General features: G+C 43.7%; 1 protein-coding gene across 1 annotated transcript in view; it reads left to right on the forward strand.

Annotated features, from left to right (window-relative positions):
* Nucleotides 1-17,766, forward strand: part of gon4lb (gon-4 like b) — a 32,109-nt gene extending 14,343 nt beyond the window's left edge. Inside the window, exons 19-30 of the mRNA XM_030072158.1 lie at nucleotides 4,392-4,508; nucleotides 4,595-5,689; nucleotides 5,773-6,025; nucleotides 8,279-8,436; nucleotides 8,988-9,185; nucleotides 10,925-11,068; nucleotides 11,396-11,701; nucleotides 13,367-13,465; nucleotides 13,548-13,698; nucleotides 15,562-16,048; nucleotides 16,432-16,534; nucleotides 16,728-17,766. Of these exons, the coding sequence (XP_029928018.1) occupies nucleotides 4,392-4,508; nucleotides 4,595-5,689; nucleotides 5,773-6,025; nucleotides 8,279-8,436; nucleotides 8,988-9,185; nucleotides 10,925-11,068; nucleotides 11,396-11,701; nucleotides 13,367-13,465; nucleotides 13,548-13,698; nucleotides 15,562-16,048; nucleotides 16,432-16,534; nucleotides 16,728-16,844 (3,228 nt within the window). The 3' untranslated portion in view covers nucleotides 16,845-17,766. The remainder of the gene's footprint in view (nucleotides 1-4,391; nucleotides 4,509-4,594; nucleotides 5,690-5,772; nucleotides 6,026-8,278; nucleotides 8,437-8,987; nucleotides 9,186-10,924; nucleotides 11,069-11,395; nucleotides 11,702-13,366; nucleotides 13,466-13,547; nucleotides 13,699-15,561; nucleotides 16,049-16,431; nucleotides 16,535-16,727) is intronic.
* Nucleotides 17,767-18,672: the final 906 nt, after the last annotated feature.

The raw sequence follows: 18,672 nt of genomic DNA on the forward strand, positions 1-18,672 counted from the left end.
TTTATATTTACTATTTTCTACATTGTAGATACAAACTGAAGACATCAAATATATGAAGCAAGATATATGGAATTATGTAGCAAAGAAAAAACTGTTAAATAACTCTAAATATGTTTTATATTTTACATTCCTCAAAGTAGCCACGCTTTGCTTTGTTGACAGCGCTGCAAACCCTTGGCCTTCTCTCAATGACCTTCATGATGTAGTCACCTGAAATGGTTTTCACTTCACAGGTGTGCCTTGTCAGGGTTCATTTGTGGAATTTCTTGCTTTATCAATGGGGTTGGGACCATCAGTTGTGTTGTGCAAAAGTCAGGTTGGTACACAGCCAACAGCCCTATTGGACAACTGTTAAAATTCATATTATGGCAAGAACCAATCAGCTAACTAAAGAAAAACGAGTGGCCATCATTACTTTAAGAAATGAAGGTCAGTCAGTCCGGAAAATTGCAAAAACTTTAAATGTGTCCCCAAGTGGAGTCGCAGAAACCATCAAGCGCTACAACGAAACTGGCACACATGAGGACCGACCCAGGAAAGGAAGACCAAGAGTCACCTCTGCTTCTGAGGACAAGTTCATCCGAGTCACCAGCCTCAGAAATCGCAAGTTAACAGCAGCTCAGATCAGAGAGCAGATAAATGCCACACAGAGTTCTAGCAGCAGACCCATCTCTAGAACTACTGTTAAGAGGAGACTGCGCCAATCAGGCCTTCATGGTCAAATAGCTGCTAGGAAACCACTGCTAAGGAGAGGCAACAAGCAGAAGAGATTTGTTTGGGCCAAGAAACACAAGGAATGGACATTAGACCAGTGGAAATCTGTGCTTTGGTCTGATGAGTCCAAATTTGAGATCTTTGGTTCCACCCATCTTGTCTTTGTGCGACGCAGAAAAGGTGCATGGTTCCCACTGTGCAGCATGGAGGAGGAGGTGTGATGGTGTGGGGGGGCTTTGCTGGCAGGCCCGGACTGTATATCAGGAAAACCGGGAGAATTCCCAAAGCGCCAGCCTGTCACTGGCCTGGTGGCTTGCCTGTCTTCTTCTTCTTCTTCTTCTTCTTTTTTTTTTTTTTTTTTTTGTTTTTGTTTTTGTTTTTGTTTTAGACAGGTCGCCAGTGTGACCTTTTACTTTTTAAAGTCAGAGAGACAGGCCAGGCCAATCAGAGGCCAGCTGTGAGGACGTGATTGGTTTGTTTTGATTAACACCCGCCCCAACAGTCCGAGTGTGCTATAAACACAGGCGGCATGTTGAGGAGGGGGTGTCGTGACTTGCGTGTGTGTGTCTGAAGAAAAGGTTGCATGATTGAATAGAAGTTAATAAATTAATTCCCCAAGTCCAGGGGAAAAAAGAGGAAAGGTGGTGCGGAAAGGGAGAAAGGAAAGAAGGCATTCGAGAAAGACACGGTCCCGCAGTGCACCCGACTCGTCCCGCACTTCAACAACATAGTCATGAAAATAAAGTCATGAAAATAAAGAAAAAACATTAAATGAGAAGGTGTGTCCAAACTTTTGACTGGTAGTGTACCTATACAAAATTTTCATATACACACACACACACACACACACACACAGTGGTGGAAAAAAGTTTTCGGACACCCTTAAAATTTTACACAATCTCAAATATTATCATGAAATATTTGTGGAAAAATCTTTTTTGTGTTTCAAAAGGTGTGGCTGCATTAGACAGATACAAACAAATACAAATTATATTTTTTGTTTATTGTTTACAAGAAAAACTAACAAGCTGGAAACTGGACTCATCTAGTTTAGTTTAGTTTAGAGTTAGCCAGAAGGCTAGTTTTCATCTGTAGTCCCTATGCCACTACTACCCGGCTGACCACAGAATCTTCTTCCAGTTCCTGGCTGTCCAGTTCTTGTGTGCCTGGGCCGACGATGCCGGGCTAACCTCTGTCTCTCATTGATCAGGGGCTTCTTGATAGCCTTGTAGGACCTTAAGCCATGATCTAAAAGTCGGCCACGTGCAGTGCGGGTGGAACACTGGACACCAGTTTGGTTTGACCACTGCTGCTGAAGCTCCTGTGATGTCATTCGGTGGTTTTGCTGTACATGCGTATCAGGATGCGGTCATTTCTTGCTGAAGAAACCCTTGGACGCCCAGATCTTGGTTTGTCTTCCAAGCTGTTGGTTCGTCTGTATTTCTGCAGAGTGGATCCAACTGCTGAAGGACTGCATCTGCACTTCCTGGCTATCTGGCGGCAGCTGGACCCTTCCTGGCTGAGAATCTTTATCTTCAGGCGTGTTTCCTGCATTAGGTTCTTTGTTTTAGCCATTTTTGTCTCTGAAGAACTTTCAGATGTGCTGCTTTATACAGACACGAAGCTCGGCAACAAAAATTGTGTCTTTAAATAAAAAGAAAGACCTTCATCACTGGTACCAAAATGACCCAGTACTCAAAATTTCTTCTGTATTTTTATGGAACCAATCAATTTTAAGTTTTTAATGGCTTTTTTAGGATTTGTTTATAGGGGTGGGTTAAAAATATCGTTATTTTTGATATTATATCGATACACTTGTGTAGAAAAGATAATCGATACATAAATCCCAGTATCGATATTTTAAAATGCAATAGATTTTACCCGTTTGGTGTTTTTGTTTGGTTAACCTCTTTAGTCTCGCGTGGTTTAGTGCTTCGTGCACCGTTATCGCAGTCAGATCTCGCTAGATCCAGGCCATCCGCTTCAGAGAGATGAGAGAGAGTCTGGCCTGGGGTCCGTTTCCCAAAGCAGGTTTAGTGAAAACTCTGAGTCTGTTAACCCTGAAACGAGTGAAACTCTGAGTTCCTCTCTGTGTCCGCTCTCTTACAGCCACACACGGTATTTAACTTCCTCATTCATTCAGTCAGCAGGTGAGTTTTGGCGTGGCATATTCTGCCGTCTGTTATTTAAAAAAAAAATAATAAAAAAACAGTCGGTAGGCCTTTATTATTAGTCCATTAGTAGTTAGGTGGCGACTTTTTTTTCACGAACATGGCATGTCCTTTTGACAACAATCCCGTGGATGAAGGTGCGGTGTTACTGCGCTGAGAATTAAATATTCTTTGGGAGATGGTTATAAGACCGCGCATAGATGTTTTAGCATTTCCAGACAATTATCTTTTTGAGCGTTACCGTTTCACATCACAGTCGATCATCTATATACACAACATAATCCGTCCTTATATCAGCTGCCAAGTGCGCTTTTCCCCCGCGGGATTGCACCTAAATGAAATAAATTAATAGGCTACCATTCAAGCAGTTTTCCCCTGTAATATTATTGTGATTGCAACGGACTCCATTTAAACTTACGCACTGACCCGAGCAGCAGTGTTCTCCCACGCCGTCTCCCTCTGCTTTGTTGCACTTTCTTTAAAAAACATGTTCAAACTCGCTGTATGAATACATTAAGATTTCCAATTCAGCTGGGGTGAAAAACGCAGCCCGACGCTTCCCCGTTGTCATGGTGACTCGTCAAATCGGGGCTCCATTGACGCTGTCTTTTTACAGCTGTGGTGCACGCGCTTACCTCCAGGTGAAACTACTCCGAGTTGATAAAACTGACTCAAATCAGCTGTTCTGGAACCGAACAGAGTAGATCAGAGTAGATCAACTCAGAGTTCAGGGTAAGACTCGGAGTTTGTTGAACCTGCTTCGTGAAACGGACCCCTGGTCTGGTCTGATCTGGGTCTGGGTCTGGGTCTAGTGTCTGTTTACATTTTTTATTATTATTGTTTATATTGGTTGGCTGCTGGTGATTTGAGTTGTTTACACACTGGTAATAGGTGGTAACCAGGTTAAAAATGTGCACTGCATGCACCATGAGCCAGATGTACCGACCCAAAAACTGTTTGCACTACTATTTCAGTAAAAAGTACATTTTGTTGTATAACTATTTGTTTAATGGTCAGTTCTTTCTTAATGTAAATAGTAATATTTAATTATGCACCAGGTTAGGGTTACTTTTACAATTGAATTTACAGCATTAGTTCTTTGAGAATCTTTTCCATTACCAAAGCAAAATTGGTGTTATAACTAAAATATCGATATCGAATCGTATTGACTTGGAACCTAGTGTATCGGAATCGTATCGTATCGGGAGGTCAGTGGCGATACCCAGCCCTATTTGTTTAGTGTTTTGGCTGTGACTGCACTAAAAGAAATTGCACTTGAAGACCTAAGAGTGATTCTTTATGCAATATTTCACAAACGCATGGGGTGTCCGAAAACTTTTTTCCACCACTGTATGTATATATGAAAATTTTGTAGATTTTTCACTCTTACTACTATCTGACATAATGATCATGTGACTGATGACTCAGGTATGATCTGGGTTGAAACTGTGACCTCATCATCATTATCATCAAGTTTAATACTTAATGATGTCATTTTTCTCCCAGCTGTTCTGCCAGTCGCGGGTGGTCCCGCTGATGCCCGTAGCATGCAGCAGAGTACTGCCGGGACAGCAGCGCCCCCCGGTGGACAGGGTGGTCTCCGTCTTGCCGAACTGGCTCAAGGTCTCGTACTGAAATAAAGCCCTGACATCACAGAGCAGCGGGTGCCTTTCTGATGTTCCTGATTGTGTTTTAATTTTCATTCGCAGAAGAGTCAGCAGATCATCCAGAAGACCCGACTGGTGTCCGGCAGCTACCCCCTCACCCTGCCTGACAGCTGTACCCTGCGCCTGCACCCCTCCCCTCTCCGCAAACCGGCTTGCCAAACCACCCAGAGGTCTACCCGCATGTTCACCCTGAACCACACCGCCTCGCTGCCGCCGCTCGCCAAAGCCCCGGCAGACCAGCAGCCAGTTGGCTTCTTAGCTCACGTGCCTGGTGCCTCTTCACAAGTCATCACTCCGTTGGCTGAGGTGCCTGCAAAACAAACCCAGATGACCCCGCTGCCTCCTACTCCTCAGACGCTGCCAACGTTTGCTGTTTGTCCAGGCTCCGCCCACTCTGCGCGTGGCGCCACCAGCCAGTCACTTTCCATCCTCACTATAGTGCCGCCCATCAGCAGCAGGAGGGCGCCAACCTTCACCAAGCAACCAGACAGACACCATACTGTCCCCCCTCCAGCCCCGCCCCCCTCTTCCCAGACTGTCCCAGACCAGCCAGCAGGGGGTGGATCGAGTGCCACCATGAAGCCGGACCACTTCCTGGTTCAGAGCAGAGACTCCCAGCATGCTCTGGGGCTCAGGCAGAGTTCTAGAAGCGCAGAGAACAGGGTGGGGGGAGGGGAGGAGCTTATGGAGGAGCTGGAAAGTTTATCATCGGCATCGACACTGAGTCCCCTGTCCTCTCCGGGAGGGCGGAGCCAAGAGGAGGAGGAGGAAAACAGGAAGTGGAGTGTCGGGTATGTTGCCATGACTAATGGAGGAGAGGAGGAGCAGGAGGCGGGGGGGACAGGGGCCGGAGACGGAGACTTAGGCGGGGCAGGAGACGGAGGAGGAGGGGGAGAGGGAGGTGGAGCCGGAGACAGAGACCAGGACGGAGAAGGGGATGAGAATGGCGAGCGAGACGAGGCACAGAGCAACGGTGAGCGGGACGACGACGGAGAGAAAGACGGGGATGGAGATCAGGACAGGCAGGGAGAGGAGGAGGAAGAGGAGGACTTTGATGACCTGACACAGGATGAAGATGAGGAGGAAGCGATGTCGTCTGCCTCAGAGGAGTCTGTGCTCTCTGTTCCAGAGTTACAGGTGAATTCAGGTGTGAGTGTTCAGGTGTTTGTTTGTGTCACTGTTGGCCCGTGCCAAGTCTGACCGCCGTCTCTTCGCCACAGGAGACGATGAAGCAGCTGACATGGCTCGCCTCCGAGGGCAGGCTCTGTGGAGATGCTGACTCTGAGGAGGACCACTCCCCTGCCTCCCCCACCTCCCCCGGCTCCCAGGAGGACAACTCTGAGGAGGAGGAGGAGGGGCCTGCCAAGGGGGAGGAGTCAGGAGAAGGGAGGAGTGCTAAGATGACAGATGAAGAGATGCCGCCCGGGGAGGGAACCCCGAGATCGGGCGGGAAGGGTCCGGGACGAGGACGAGGTCAGAAAACATGTCTGCTTGCTGAGATGAGCAATTTAACGCAACAGCATCAGCAGTCAGCATGTTAGCATTAGCATGATGAGAAAGGTGTTGTCTGTTGCTAAGTAACATAAATAAAGGTCGTATCTCAGATTTCCTCATCTGAGATACGACCTTTATTTATGTTATTTATGTTATGTTACTTATTTATGTTGCTAAAGCTAGTCAGGATTTGCTTCTGGAAATCTAACTAGGGAAATCTTGTTTCAGGCTCTTGCTGTTGTAACTTCAGATTTAATAAAGGAAGTTTTAGCAGCCCGTGAAACACACATGCATAAAAACATACACACTAAAACTGACCCTAATCCCAGCCCTAACCTAAAACATACATCCTATATAGAAATTCACACTTCCCCATCTGTAGATTTTTGATTACGTCAAACTGACAGTGGCTATGAGGATCTAAGGTGGATTTTTCCTTAAAGCCCACACTAAAGATCTATTCATACCAAGTCCAATGTGAATAAAAACACGTGAGATTAATTGATGACTGGGATAACCATTAATTGGGATAATTTCCATTATCATCGTATTAGTGAGTGCAGAAAGCTGTTGCCCTTGCCTGTTGATGTACAATCCTGGTTTCCACATGTATTCTGAACTGCCACCACAAAGGGGAGCCTGCACCTTTGCAAGCAATTAATCTAAAATCCTAAACTTGTCAGTCAGTGTCATGTCACTGTCGTGGCTGAGCAGTCAGAGTTGGAGTCGCCATATCTGTATCCCGCACAAAAAAAAGGTGAAGTTGGAGGTGTGGAATAATTATGGATTTGAGTCAAGAGAAGACAGAGATGAGCTGCCGGAGGAAAGCGTCGCTCTGAAGGCCAAAACCACCAATTTGCACTCACATCTCTGGGACAATCATCCTGGTTTGTTCGCCAAACTCCGGGTGAAATAATCAGCGTAAGTTTCAAAAACCCTTTAAAGTAACACAGCATGTATTGGATAACTTAGACTAACGTTGACATTTAGTTTGAAGTTTGTTATGTGTATTGTGATGGGTTTTTCATGTTATGTACACCTTAGCTAAATTCTAATTAGCGTTTGCCTCTAGTTTGACGTAATGTTAATGTGATGCCAGCACCATTTGGTGCGGTTTCTTATAATCAACTTTGTTGTGTAGCTGAATACCTACATATTCTGATAACATATGAATTAACTTATGCTCTTTAGATGATCTGCATCTTTAGACAGCTGATCTTTTTAATATGGACCACTAAGCTGTTAACATGTTATAAATACTTGGTAAGCACTCTGCAGGACAACTATATTCTATAGAGTATTAACGTTAAACAGTCAATGCATAGGTATAATATAATCAGGGAAAAATATAACCCACACAAACAGTGAACATAAGTAAAGAAGGTGTCTTTAATTAGTGAATACTAACTTAAATAATACAGGTTGTAAACTAAAGTCATAGATTTTATTGGGGTAATTCATGCTTGATATTGACATTTTTTTAAATTTTCAGATTAACCAAAACAGACTGCCGGTCAACCAACAATAACAGACTCAGCAGAAACCAACCTCAAAGAGCCTCCCTGCTGTGGTGGAGTGGTCATGCAGAGATGCCTTACCTTTCCAGGGTGGCGTGAAGACTTTTGTGCATACCAGCAAACATTATTCCTTCTGAGCAAATTTTTTGTGCTAGTGGGAACATTCTCACACGTCATCGAGCAAAACTTGAAACCTGAAAAAGTTAATGTTTTGAGATTTTTGCACTTTAATTCACCCTGAAAAGGATCAAGGATTTGAATTTGTCACTTTCCAAGCCACAAGGCTAGCAGTATTGTTAAGTGACTGAAAAGTGCCTCAGTGTTTTTCAGGTTATTTTATATTAATATTAATTTTAATTTAAGGAATTCCAAAAAGTAGTTTATTTTTTACACCACAGTGCCAGTTGGACTTTTTTGTTAAAGGATAATTCATGTTATTTCCACTTACATGGATGTTCATTTAAAAAAAGTGCAATAAATGTAATTGTTTCCCAACAAAACGTTGTGTTAAGTCATTCCAGTATGTTTTAGTGACATTTTGAAAGTTGTAAACATATTTTAATGATTAGTGCGATAATATCGTTAATCAAAATGATTTTGGCCAGGACAATTTTGACATCAAATTTTAATATCATCCCAGGCCAAGGACAAACTCAGACCTGCCCGGTTGTCTAATCAGGGCTCAGTCCTCTCGCTTCCTGTCTGCTCCACACAGGTCGAGCCCGGCCCCCCCGTGGCCTGAGGCGGAGCCGACAGGAGCGCAACAGCAAGGACTCATCCAAACTGCTGCTGCTGTACGACGACAACATCCTGGACAACGACCCACACCGAGAGAGCAAGGATATCGCCTTCGCCCAGAGCTACCTGACCAGGGTGAGAGGAACCACCCGAATACATTACACAGACCTTGATAAGATGCAGAAGTGTGTCAGCTGCTGCCTCTGTAGCCTAAACCTAACCCCTAACCCCAAACCCCTAACCCCTAAGCCTAACCCTAATCCCTAACCCTTATCAGTCACCTGAAACAGTTCTGTTTAGCTGTTGGATTCAAGCGGACTCTGTTTTTTTTTTCCAAGGATCACTCAGAACTTTGGGAACACAATGAAAAGTCTTGTCGCTATACATATTCAAGCATGTGCAAGTCACTTCAAACACTGAAATAATGACGTGTGTGTGTGTGTGTGAGAAGGGAGGGGCCTGAACTGAACTCAGTACCACAGAGTACCGACATCTCTGCTGATGCTTTGCAGTTTTTTAATTTAAATGTTAATTTCAGGGAATGGCCATTGGTGCAGTGAGTTTTTTTTACATCTCACTTTGTAAATTTCCACGTTGAAACAAAACACATAAATGCTATGGAAGCTTTACATTCATGGAATAAGAATAAAATCCAGGTGTTTGTGTTTTAATGAACTTGCTGTCAGGTTCGTGAGGCACTGCAGGACGTTCCAGGGAAGGTGGAGGAGTTTCTGGCTCTGCTCTATGAGTCTGAGCGCGTGGATGAAGGACGGGATGTGGTTGCGCTGTTCAGGAGGTTGCATGGCATCCTGGGAGATCGGACAGACCTCCTTCGAGACTTCGCTGCCTTCCTCCACCCGGAGCAGGCGCTGGAGTGTGGCCTGGTAAAGAACTGCCATTTTAATTCTTTCTGATCTGACTAGGGCTGGGTATCGCCACTGACCTCCCGATACGATACGTTTCCGATACACTAGGTTCCAAGTCGATACGATTCGATATGATTCGATGTCGATATTTTAGTTATAACACCAATTTTGCTTTGGTAATGGAAAAGATTCTCAAAGAACTAATGCTGTAAATTCAATTGTAAAAGTAACCCTAACCTGGTGCATAATTAAATATTACTATTTACATTAAGAAAGAACTGACCTTTAAACAAATAGTTATACAACAAAATGTACTTTTTACTGAAATAGTAGTGCAAACAGTTTTTGGGTCGGTACATCTGGCTCATGGTGCATGCAGTGCACATTTTTAACCTGGTTACCACCTATTACCAGTGTGTAAACAACTCAAATCACCAGCAGCCAACCAATATAAACAATAATAATAAAAAATGTAAACAGACACTAGACCCAGACCCAGATCAGACCAGACCAGGGGTCCGTTTCACGAAGCAGGTTCAACAAACTCCGAGTCTTACCCTGAACTCTGAGTTGATCTACTCTGATCTACTCTGTTCGGTTCCAGAACAGCTGATTTGAGTCAGTTTTATCAACTCGGAGTAGTTTCACCTGGAGGTAAGCGCGTGCACCACAGCTGTAAAAAGACAGCGTCAATGGAGCCCCGATTTGACGAGTCACCATGACAACGGGGAAGCGTCGGGCTGCGTTTTTCACCCCAGCTGAATTGGAAATCTTAATGTATTCATACAGCGAGTTTGAACATGTTTTTTAAAGAAAGTGCAACAAAGCAGAGGGAGACGGCGTGGGAGAACACTGCTGCTCGGGTCAGTGCGTAAGTTTAAATGGAGTCCGTTGCAATCACAATAATATTACAGGGGAAAACTGCTTGAATGGTAGCCTATTAATTTATTTCATTTAGGTGCAATACCGTGGGGGAGAAGCGCACTTGGCAGCTAATGTAAGGACAGATTATGTTGTGTATATAGATGATCGACTGTGATGTGAAACGGTAACGCTCAAAAAGATAATCGTCTGGAAATGCTAAAACATCTATGCGCGGTCTTATAACCATCTCCCAAAGAATATTTAATTCTCTGCGCAGTAACACCGCACCTTCATCCACGGGATCGTTGTCAAAAGGACATGCCATGTTCGTGAAAAAAAGTCACCACCTAACTACTAATGGACTAATAATAAAGGCCTACCGACTGTTTTTTTATTATTATTTTTTAAATAACAGACGGCAGAATATGCCACGCCAAAACTCACCTGCTGACTGAATGAATGAGGAAGTTAAATACCGTGTGTGGCTGTAAGAGAGCGGACACAGAGAGAAACTCAGAGTTTCACTCGTTTCAGGGTTAACAGAGTTTTCACTAAACCTGCTTTGGGAAACGGATCCCAGGCCGTAAAATATCGATATTTTTAACCCACCCCTAGATCTGACCATTCAGAATAAGTCGGTTCAGCTTTAGGAGGCTGCTCAGAAGGATCACTGTTTTCAAAATGGACGGGGGTTTTCACTGTCTTAGATTGGATGGACAACTTTTCTGAACTTTGTGAAAACTATTTGACATTTCCGTTTCAGGTTTCTCAGGGTTTGTATGAAAATCACTTAAAAGTGTTTGAATTTGATGGGAATTTCTGAGCGCCATGAGGTTGACCCACAAATTGAGCTCCTAATCTCTCGTCTCCCTCTCTCCCTGTTTGTTGTCCAGTTCGAGGAGCAGCAGGCGTTCGAGCGCAGCCGTCGTTTCCTGAGACAGCTGGAGATCAGCTTCGGAGAAAATCCCTCACACTACCAGAAGATCATCAAGGCTCTGCAGGGAGGAGCTGATCTCAGCCCCGCCAGCATCCACGAGGCAGGAAGAACGTCCCGTTACCTCTGCTTTCAGATTTAGATGAAGCAGCCAGGCATTGGTTCAGATAGAGAACATTCTCAAGACTCAAATAAAGAAAAATAGTTTCTTCATAATACAATAATTATAGTGATTAATAATACCTTCTGTTTACATATCACATTGTGAAAATGTTAAAGTTAAGCAACCAGAACAGTTTTGCGTAGTTTTAGTTGAAATTCCATTGTAGGATGTTTTATATGCAGACGACATGTTTCTTTGTTTACCTCGACATGTTTGTTTACATCAACACATTGTTAATTATTTTATTTCTTGCTTTATTTCCTTCAGCTGAAAGCACAGATGTCCGTTCTGCTGAAAGGCCACACCCATCTGCAAGGGGAATTCTGGGTATTTTTTGATGAACTCCGCCCACCTCCAGCCCGCCCAGGACAGTTTGAAGAAGCTCATTGGCCGGATGAGGGAGGCGGGTCTGATGGAGGTGAGGTGATTATCTCAGGGTCAGGAGGCGGGGCTAGCAGCGGCTTTGAGGAGGTCACACTGCCTGAGCTTGAAGAAGAGGAGGAGGGCCATAAAATCCAACCAATGGCAAGCCGACGTCGTAGGAGGAAGATTGGTTCCCATGGCAACTATAAGGTCATTTTTTTTTCAAGTTTTTATGTTTTTATTAATCATGGAAGGAGGAAGTTCATTTTTTTCTGCACTCAAAACAAGGATTTATAACACAGAAATGTTGACATTCAGAAAAGTATGTTAATTTATTCACTGAATACTTGGCCGGGGCTCCTCTTGCATCAGTGGCGCCATCAGAGCGGGGTGGCGTGGAGGCGGTCAGCCTGCGGTGCTGCTGAGGTGTTCCTAAAGCCCAGGCTGCTCTGACAGCAGCCTTCAGCTCGTCTGCACTGTCGGCTCTGGCGTCTCTCATCTTCCTCTTGACGATAGCCCATAGATTCTGCATGGGCTTCAGGTCAGGCGAGTTGCCTGGCCAATCCAGCACAGTAATTCCATGGTCAGCAAACAAGTTACCAGTAGTTTTGGCAGCTGCCAAGTCTTGCTGGAAACAGAAATCAGCATCTCCATGAAGCTTGTCAGCAGACCAGAAGCATGAAGTGCTATAAAATCTCCTGGTAGACGGCTGGTTTGACTTTAAAACACAGTGGACCAACACCAGCAGATGACATGGCCCCCCAAATCATCACTGAGTGGTCCAAAGTCCTCTTTCCAGATGAAGGTAAATTTTGCATTTCATTTGGAAATCAAGGAAGAGTGGAAAGGCACAGAATCCAAGTTACTTGAAGTCCAGCGTGATGTTTCCGCATTCAGTGATGATTTGGGTTGTTATGGCATCTGCTGGTGTTGGTCACATTGCAGAACACAGAACAATGCAAGTTTGACATAGGGTTGCATAGTAATAGTAGTAGAAATAGTAGTAGTACTAATAATAGTAGTAGTAGTGGTGGTGATAATGGCACTAATGAACATGCTAACAGTGGTTACAACAACAATAATGATACCAGTAGCAATAATAAGGCTACTGATAATAATAGTAACGACGACAACAAGAATAGTAATAATGATAATTATAGGTCTGATTGTAGCGGGACTGAGTAATACTAATAATTGGAGTAGTAATAATATGACTAATGACAGTTAAAATACATAATTGATCAGGATGATGGGGGCAGCAGCTGGTTTGCATCACAGCTGCAGACTCTCCAGCTGCAGAGGCAGAAACACCACAGAGGAAGAAAGGAGGAAGAGGAGAGAGAGGATGGCCAGTTAGGAACATGCACTGATGCAATATGGATATGTGAGTGAGGAGAGAGAGAGCCCAGTGCATCATGGGAGGGCCCCGGCAGGCTGAGCCTATAGCAGCAGAGCTACAGGACGTCCTGGTTCTAAGTTTTATCACAAAGGAAAGTGTTAAGGCTCTTAAAGGCAGAGAGGGCGTCTGCTTCCTGGAGCCAAAGTGGGAGAACGTTCCTCAGAAGAGGAGCCTGACAGCTGAAGGCTCCGCCTCCCGCTGGACGTCCACAGACTCTGGGAGCCACCAGTCAGATGCATGCTGGGAGCACAGAGCTCTAGTGGGGGGGGTGAGGCACAGCTCCACTTTTGCGTGTGAAAATAAGTTTTTAGTCCCAGGAGAAGTCAGCTAATAGTTCAGGCTGTTTCTACACCAACTGAGGACATTTTAATGACAGTAATCACATATTTGAGTTGACTCTCCCTTTAAGTGACCTTAAGGGGTCTCTGTCACATGTCACCTCTTGATTCTGATTGGTCTATGATCCTCTTTCCCAGGAGTGTGATTGGTCGGGTAAGAACTGGCGCTGCCTCTGCCACGATGCCAAGATCCGCCGACACAAGAGGAAAGGCTGCCCTCGCTGTCACGGCAACAAGGTCATGATCCTTTCTTCTTTTTCATTTGAGAACATGAAAAGGTTTTGTAGAGTCTTAATGTTTTTTGTTTTGTTTTTTGTAGACTTCAGATGGTGTTTCCAGAGCCATGAAGAGTCTGGATCCTCTGTACTCCCAGATAGGCTCCGCCCACGATGACCCAGGGGACAAAGACAGAGAGCTGGACTCGGAACTGAAGGAGGAAGACGACAGCGGGACCAGCAGCCCGCAGCCAGGTGGGTCCCGCTGTAACAATCAAATAGTGATTATTACCAAAAAGATACAGGATAATTTTGAATAAAAGATAATAATAAGAGAAGATAATTGACATGTTCAGTCTGAATTGTATTCAATGTGGAGATAAATGACAAAGACAGATCTGAGTTTAACGTGACTGATGTATGTTTGTAATGGCTTAATGATCACAACAAAACATATGCTCTTCCACACAGCGAATAACAGGCAGTTATTAATGTCCAATCACTTAAATGCCAGACACGTTTTATTGTCCGTTACACCGCCCATCGCCACACAGCAAGAAAGGCAGTTCCAAAAAAAAAAGAGAGCCAATAAATGCCAGAATTATCCGCTCCCACAGTCAACAAAACATCCTCGGGAAGAGGCTTAATAAATCCACGAGCAAAAATATAATCCAAAGATGCAACTTCAAAACCGACATCTCGATTAACTCCAAGAAAATGAAAAAACAGAACTTTCTCACTGCCCGTCACTTCTGCGTCCTCTTAAACGCATTCATTATTCTCAGCTGCATCCAGTTTTGTGAGTCAGCTGATCCTAACGTAAACAAAGTCAATACAGAAAACACAATCCAAAACATAATCACAGGGCATTATCATGCAGGATAATATTATCATGTTTACATGATAATATAAATAAAGTGAACCCTATTTTGCCTGATGTGGTGCTGCTACACTGCCCCTTCCCATCTCACACAGGAAGTGAGTCTGGGCCCTGCCCCCTCCCATCTCACACGGGGCCTTTCTCATTTCTCAGTTGTACATTCTCGATTCCTCTCCTTGCGTCATTTAGAGAAATAACCTGATGAGTAAAAATTATGAGTGAATTAATTAGGAACGTCAGTTTCATTTTGTGCTCAAAATACACAGCAAATTTGAAAATCATTTGTGAAACTCGTTACATGAAGAAATGTCAACGTCTGACCACCAGTTTTAATTCTCAGCCTGAACCCCGTCAGGCTTGACCCAATCATGTTGTCTCAGACTCAGATTATTTCATTGTTCCAGTGGGTTTGCGGTGTTTATAGGACTTGCTACAATCCCTAAGAATGATCAGCACCTGCCTGGTGTTTGTATCTGGAGTGGGGAAGGGGCAAATACTTCCTGATGTAACGGCTGACTGCTGGCTTGGACCAGCCCGCTCAGCAGGTCAGAAACCAAACACTAGTCAGGTGGATAATAAATTAACTTGAATCTGATGGTGAACTGGAATGTGCCGGTGGGGCGGGCGGGGATCCTCCACACCTGTGGGTCTGACGTGTATCAGAAAATGCAGAGGAGGTGAAAAAAAAACCCCATTAAAAAGCCCAGAGGATGTGAAAGCAGCATCAGGGAGACAGTCTGTGTTTTTACCCGTCAACCAGCTGCTCTATGAGCTGCTTGCAGGTCAGTCTGCAGTTTTTTTCTGTTGGAAAACTGACGGCTCGGCCCAGTGTCGGGATTAAAGTACGGGATGGTTCTGGTCAGGACGGCTTTGATGTTTGAGTCTCACCTTGATCTTTGGGGCGAAATTGTACGCCAGCTATAGAATGATGTAAATAAATAAATGTTTTTTAGGAGAAATGTGAAAAATATCACCACCACTAATATTTATTAAATTCCGATAAAGTTACAGCCACATCCTTCGTTCAGGAAAAAAACCTGGAAAGACTTCCACAGAGGATCCACCTTAGCCTCCTCGCTCCTCCAGATGAATTTAGGAATTGAGACATCCTTAAAGATGGAGGCTGACATCGATTTTTAGGTCAAGGCAGAAGGGAGGAGGCACAAAACAGAGAAATGAGAAAAGCTCAGGATGTTAGTCTACTCAGATGATGATGTCAGCAGGTTTTCTGTCCACAGAACAAAGCATAGCATCATGGGAAAGTTCATTCCCTCTGGCTGATGAGAAAGAGGAGGAAGATGATGAAATGGAGGATGAAGAGGAAGAAGAGGATGAGGAGGAGAGGAAGAACAGCGAGAATGAGCAGAGCCCGCTGATGAAGAGAAGTAGGGGAGACGAGGAGAACACCTCCACCTGCACCTCCTGCTGCTCCTTGTCCTCTGTCTATACCTCCTCCTCCACTTCCTGCTCCATCTCCACATCTTCATCCTCCACCTGCACCTCCTCTGTCTCCTTGTCTGTATCCACCTCCTCTGTTTCCACCCAGATCTGCATCTCCAACCTTGACTCCTCCACAGCCCTCTCCTCCTCCACCATCACCTCCCCCTGCTCCTCCTCCTCCTCAGCCGTCTTGCAGGCTCGGCCCAGTCCTCCTCCTGACCTCCCGGTCTGTGCCAAGAACATTTCTCTGACAGCGAGCGGGGAGAAAGTCATCCTGTGGACCAGGTAGGACTCACCTGCTCACCTGAACACACCAGCTGGCACGTCATCAGCATAAACATCAGGAAACATGGAACAATATGATAGTTAACATTAAACAGTATAATAAACATTTTGATAGTGAAAATTAAACATAATAAATACTAAAAATTGTTGTCATTGAGAATATTAATACCTGAGATAGACCTGTGAGGTCAAAGTGCTTCCTGTTCACCATCCACACCACAGAAAAAGAAAACTCATTCAGTTCAATCAGTCATGATTATTATTATTGTTGTTGTTGTTATAATATTATTATTATCATTGTTACTGCTATAATCATTATCATTATCATCATTATTCTTTGTATCACTATCACTTCCTGGCCCTCGTTACTCGCCCCCTTCCAGGGAGGCGGATCGAGTCATTCTCACCACCTGCCAGCAGGAGGGAGCCAATCAGAACACATTCCAGGCCATCTCCAGTCTGCTTGGTAACAAGACTCCCAGTGAGGTGATTGGCTGTTTGATTTCTAGTAATTGATTTGGTAATCACCAGATCAGTAAACATTCAGACAAAATGAAATGTACTGTCACACATTTGAATTTAAAGTCAGAGTTTAGTTCCATGTGAATTCTGTTTGGTAAGAAAATTCTTTCTCTCATTTTACAATCAAAAACAGAAAATTAGTATTTTGTGTCTCCAGGTCTCTCGGAGGTTTCGGGACTTGATGCGTCTGTTTCGTACAGCTGCCCGTCAAACCAGCTCTGAGGATGAGGCTCCGCCCACTGAGCCAGCAGCTGCCAGTGAAGAGCCAGAATGAAACCAGCCAGACAACCTGTCTAGTCTTTTTTTGTTTTGCCTCTTTCTATTTTCCAGACTTAGTGTACTTTTAGATGTTTGAGTATTAATCAGAATCCACATGTTCAGAAGCTGCTTCTCTCTAACATTCATGTCATTTGACATGTAAATATAATTTGTAAGGCGTCTTCTTCAGGGGCTATTTTCTGTTGCTTTTATGCTAACAGAGAAAAAGTGGCAGTTTGTCAGAAAAACAAGCAGAACATTTTAAATCTCAAAGCAGCCAAATCCACCTCGTGTTTTCAGGGCGTCCATCTGTGTTTGTTGCTTTTTTGCTCTTGTCTGTCAGATGATTTGGATGCAACTCCTGAATGCACCAGAGACGTTAAACCAGGGGTCACCAATCATGTGCCATGGAGTGCCAAGAGGCTGCAGGTTTTCATTCCAACCAAGACCTCCACCAGGTGACTTCACTGATCACCTCACCTTGTATCAGAAAGGAGGAGCTAATCAGTGAAATCACCTGGTGGAGGTCTTGGTTGGAATGAAAACCTGCAGCCTCTCGGCCCTCCATGGCACATGATTGGTGCCCCCTGCGTTAAACTGATGATCAGCTGAAGCTCTCAGATTTTTTCGGTTTGGTTTTTATTCAAACATTTGAAAAAGATCGGTATGTTCTGGAAAATGGTGTAAAATAAAGTGATTGGCCTGTTTAAAGGCCAGACCAACAGATCGAACACGGAATTTGTGCATTTAGACTAGAAGTGACAGTCCCAAGAGAACTGAGGACTTTTACTTTGAAAGATATTTCTACATATTTGTACATTCTGTAAATATGAAACCCAACCTGAGGGCTTTTAATTTAGCTTTTTCTGTAAATATTTGGCATGAGGTTGAAAAGCAGATTATCAAGACTTTTCACATTAAACTTGTTTTTTATTTGAGTCTGTTTTCTCTTATGAGTTGAGAGGCTGATCTGCTTTCTGCCACAACACACTGATTTTAGCTATGAGGTAGCCCCACTGACACGTCACAGAGTTTCCTTTCAAATATTTGTAAAGATATTTTTGGATGTAGTTAAAAGGGGTAATGTCAGATTTTAGTTGTTTTGCAGTTTGTTCATAGGTGCATAGAAATAACAACCAAACTCTTATGACTGATTCTTGGGAATTTGGATAAAACAGGTTTTAATTTTGAAAAAAAAAAAAGTGCGTTAAATTACAAAATCTGAAGGTATATCATTATAGGCCAAGGTCTTGGCTGTTCAGCAATGTACCGGTGCAACCTCCTCATTTTGCATTTTTTTCATGAAATAGGTTTTTCCAGTTATTAGGCTACTTTGTTTTTGTCAACACCATCACCGTAATGTTTTTTTTTTTAATTTGAAAAACATTTTTGTATTAAAGAGACTATTACTTTAATAACTCAACAGCACCAAAGAAACATATTGTAAGCATATTCATTTAAAACCAATATAACTGCCTCTGACGGTGGTGACACTAATCTGACGGTGGTGACAGTGGCCTCATTACAATATACATTTTCAAAATTTATACCACTCAAGTCAATGGCTTCTTGCTTAACAACTTTATTTAACTATTTGGTACAAAAAATAACAATCCTGAGCTCTGTTATAAGCATTTTTCAGACTTCAGTCATCACCGTCACACAGAAAACCTGACGGTGGTGACGTCTGACGGTGGAGACAAAAACCTGCTCTTTCACATGATAAGTATGAGTTGTTCACATTAGCCAGCTTGTTTCCCTCCTGTTGCTACCTGCATCAGACCTCTTCTTAAAAAGTATACATTTATTCCATAATCTAATTTAATATTTTTTATACAGAAGTG

This window comes from Myripristis murdjan, chromosome 16 (assembly GCF_902150065.1).
Source record: "Myripristis murdjan chromosome 16, fMyrMur1.1, whole genome shotgun sequence".
Classification (NCBI taxonomy): Eukaryota; Metazoa; Chordata; class Actinopteri; order Holocentriformes; family Holocentridae; genus Myripristis; species Myripristis murdjan.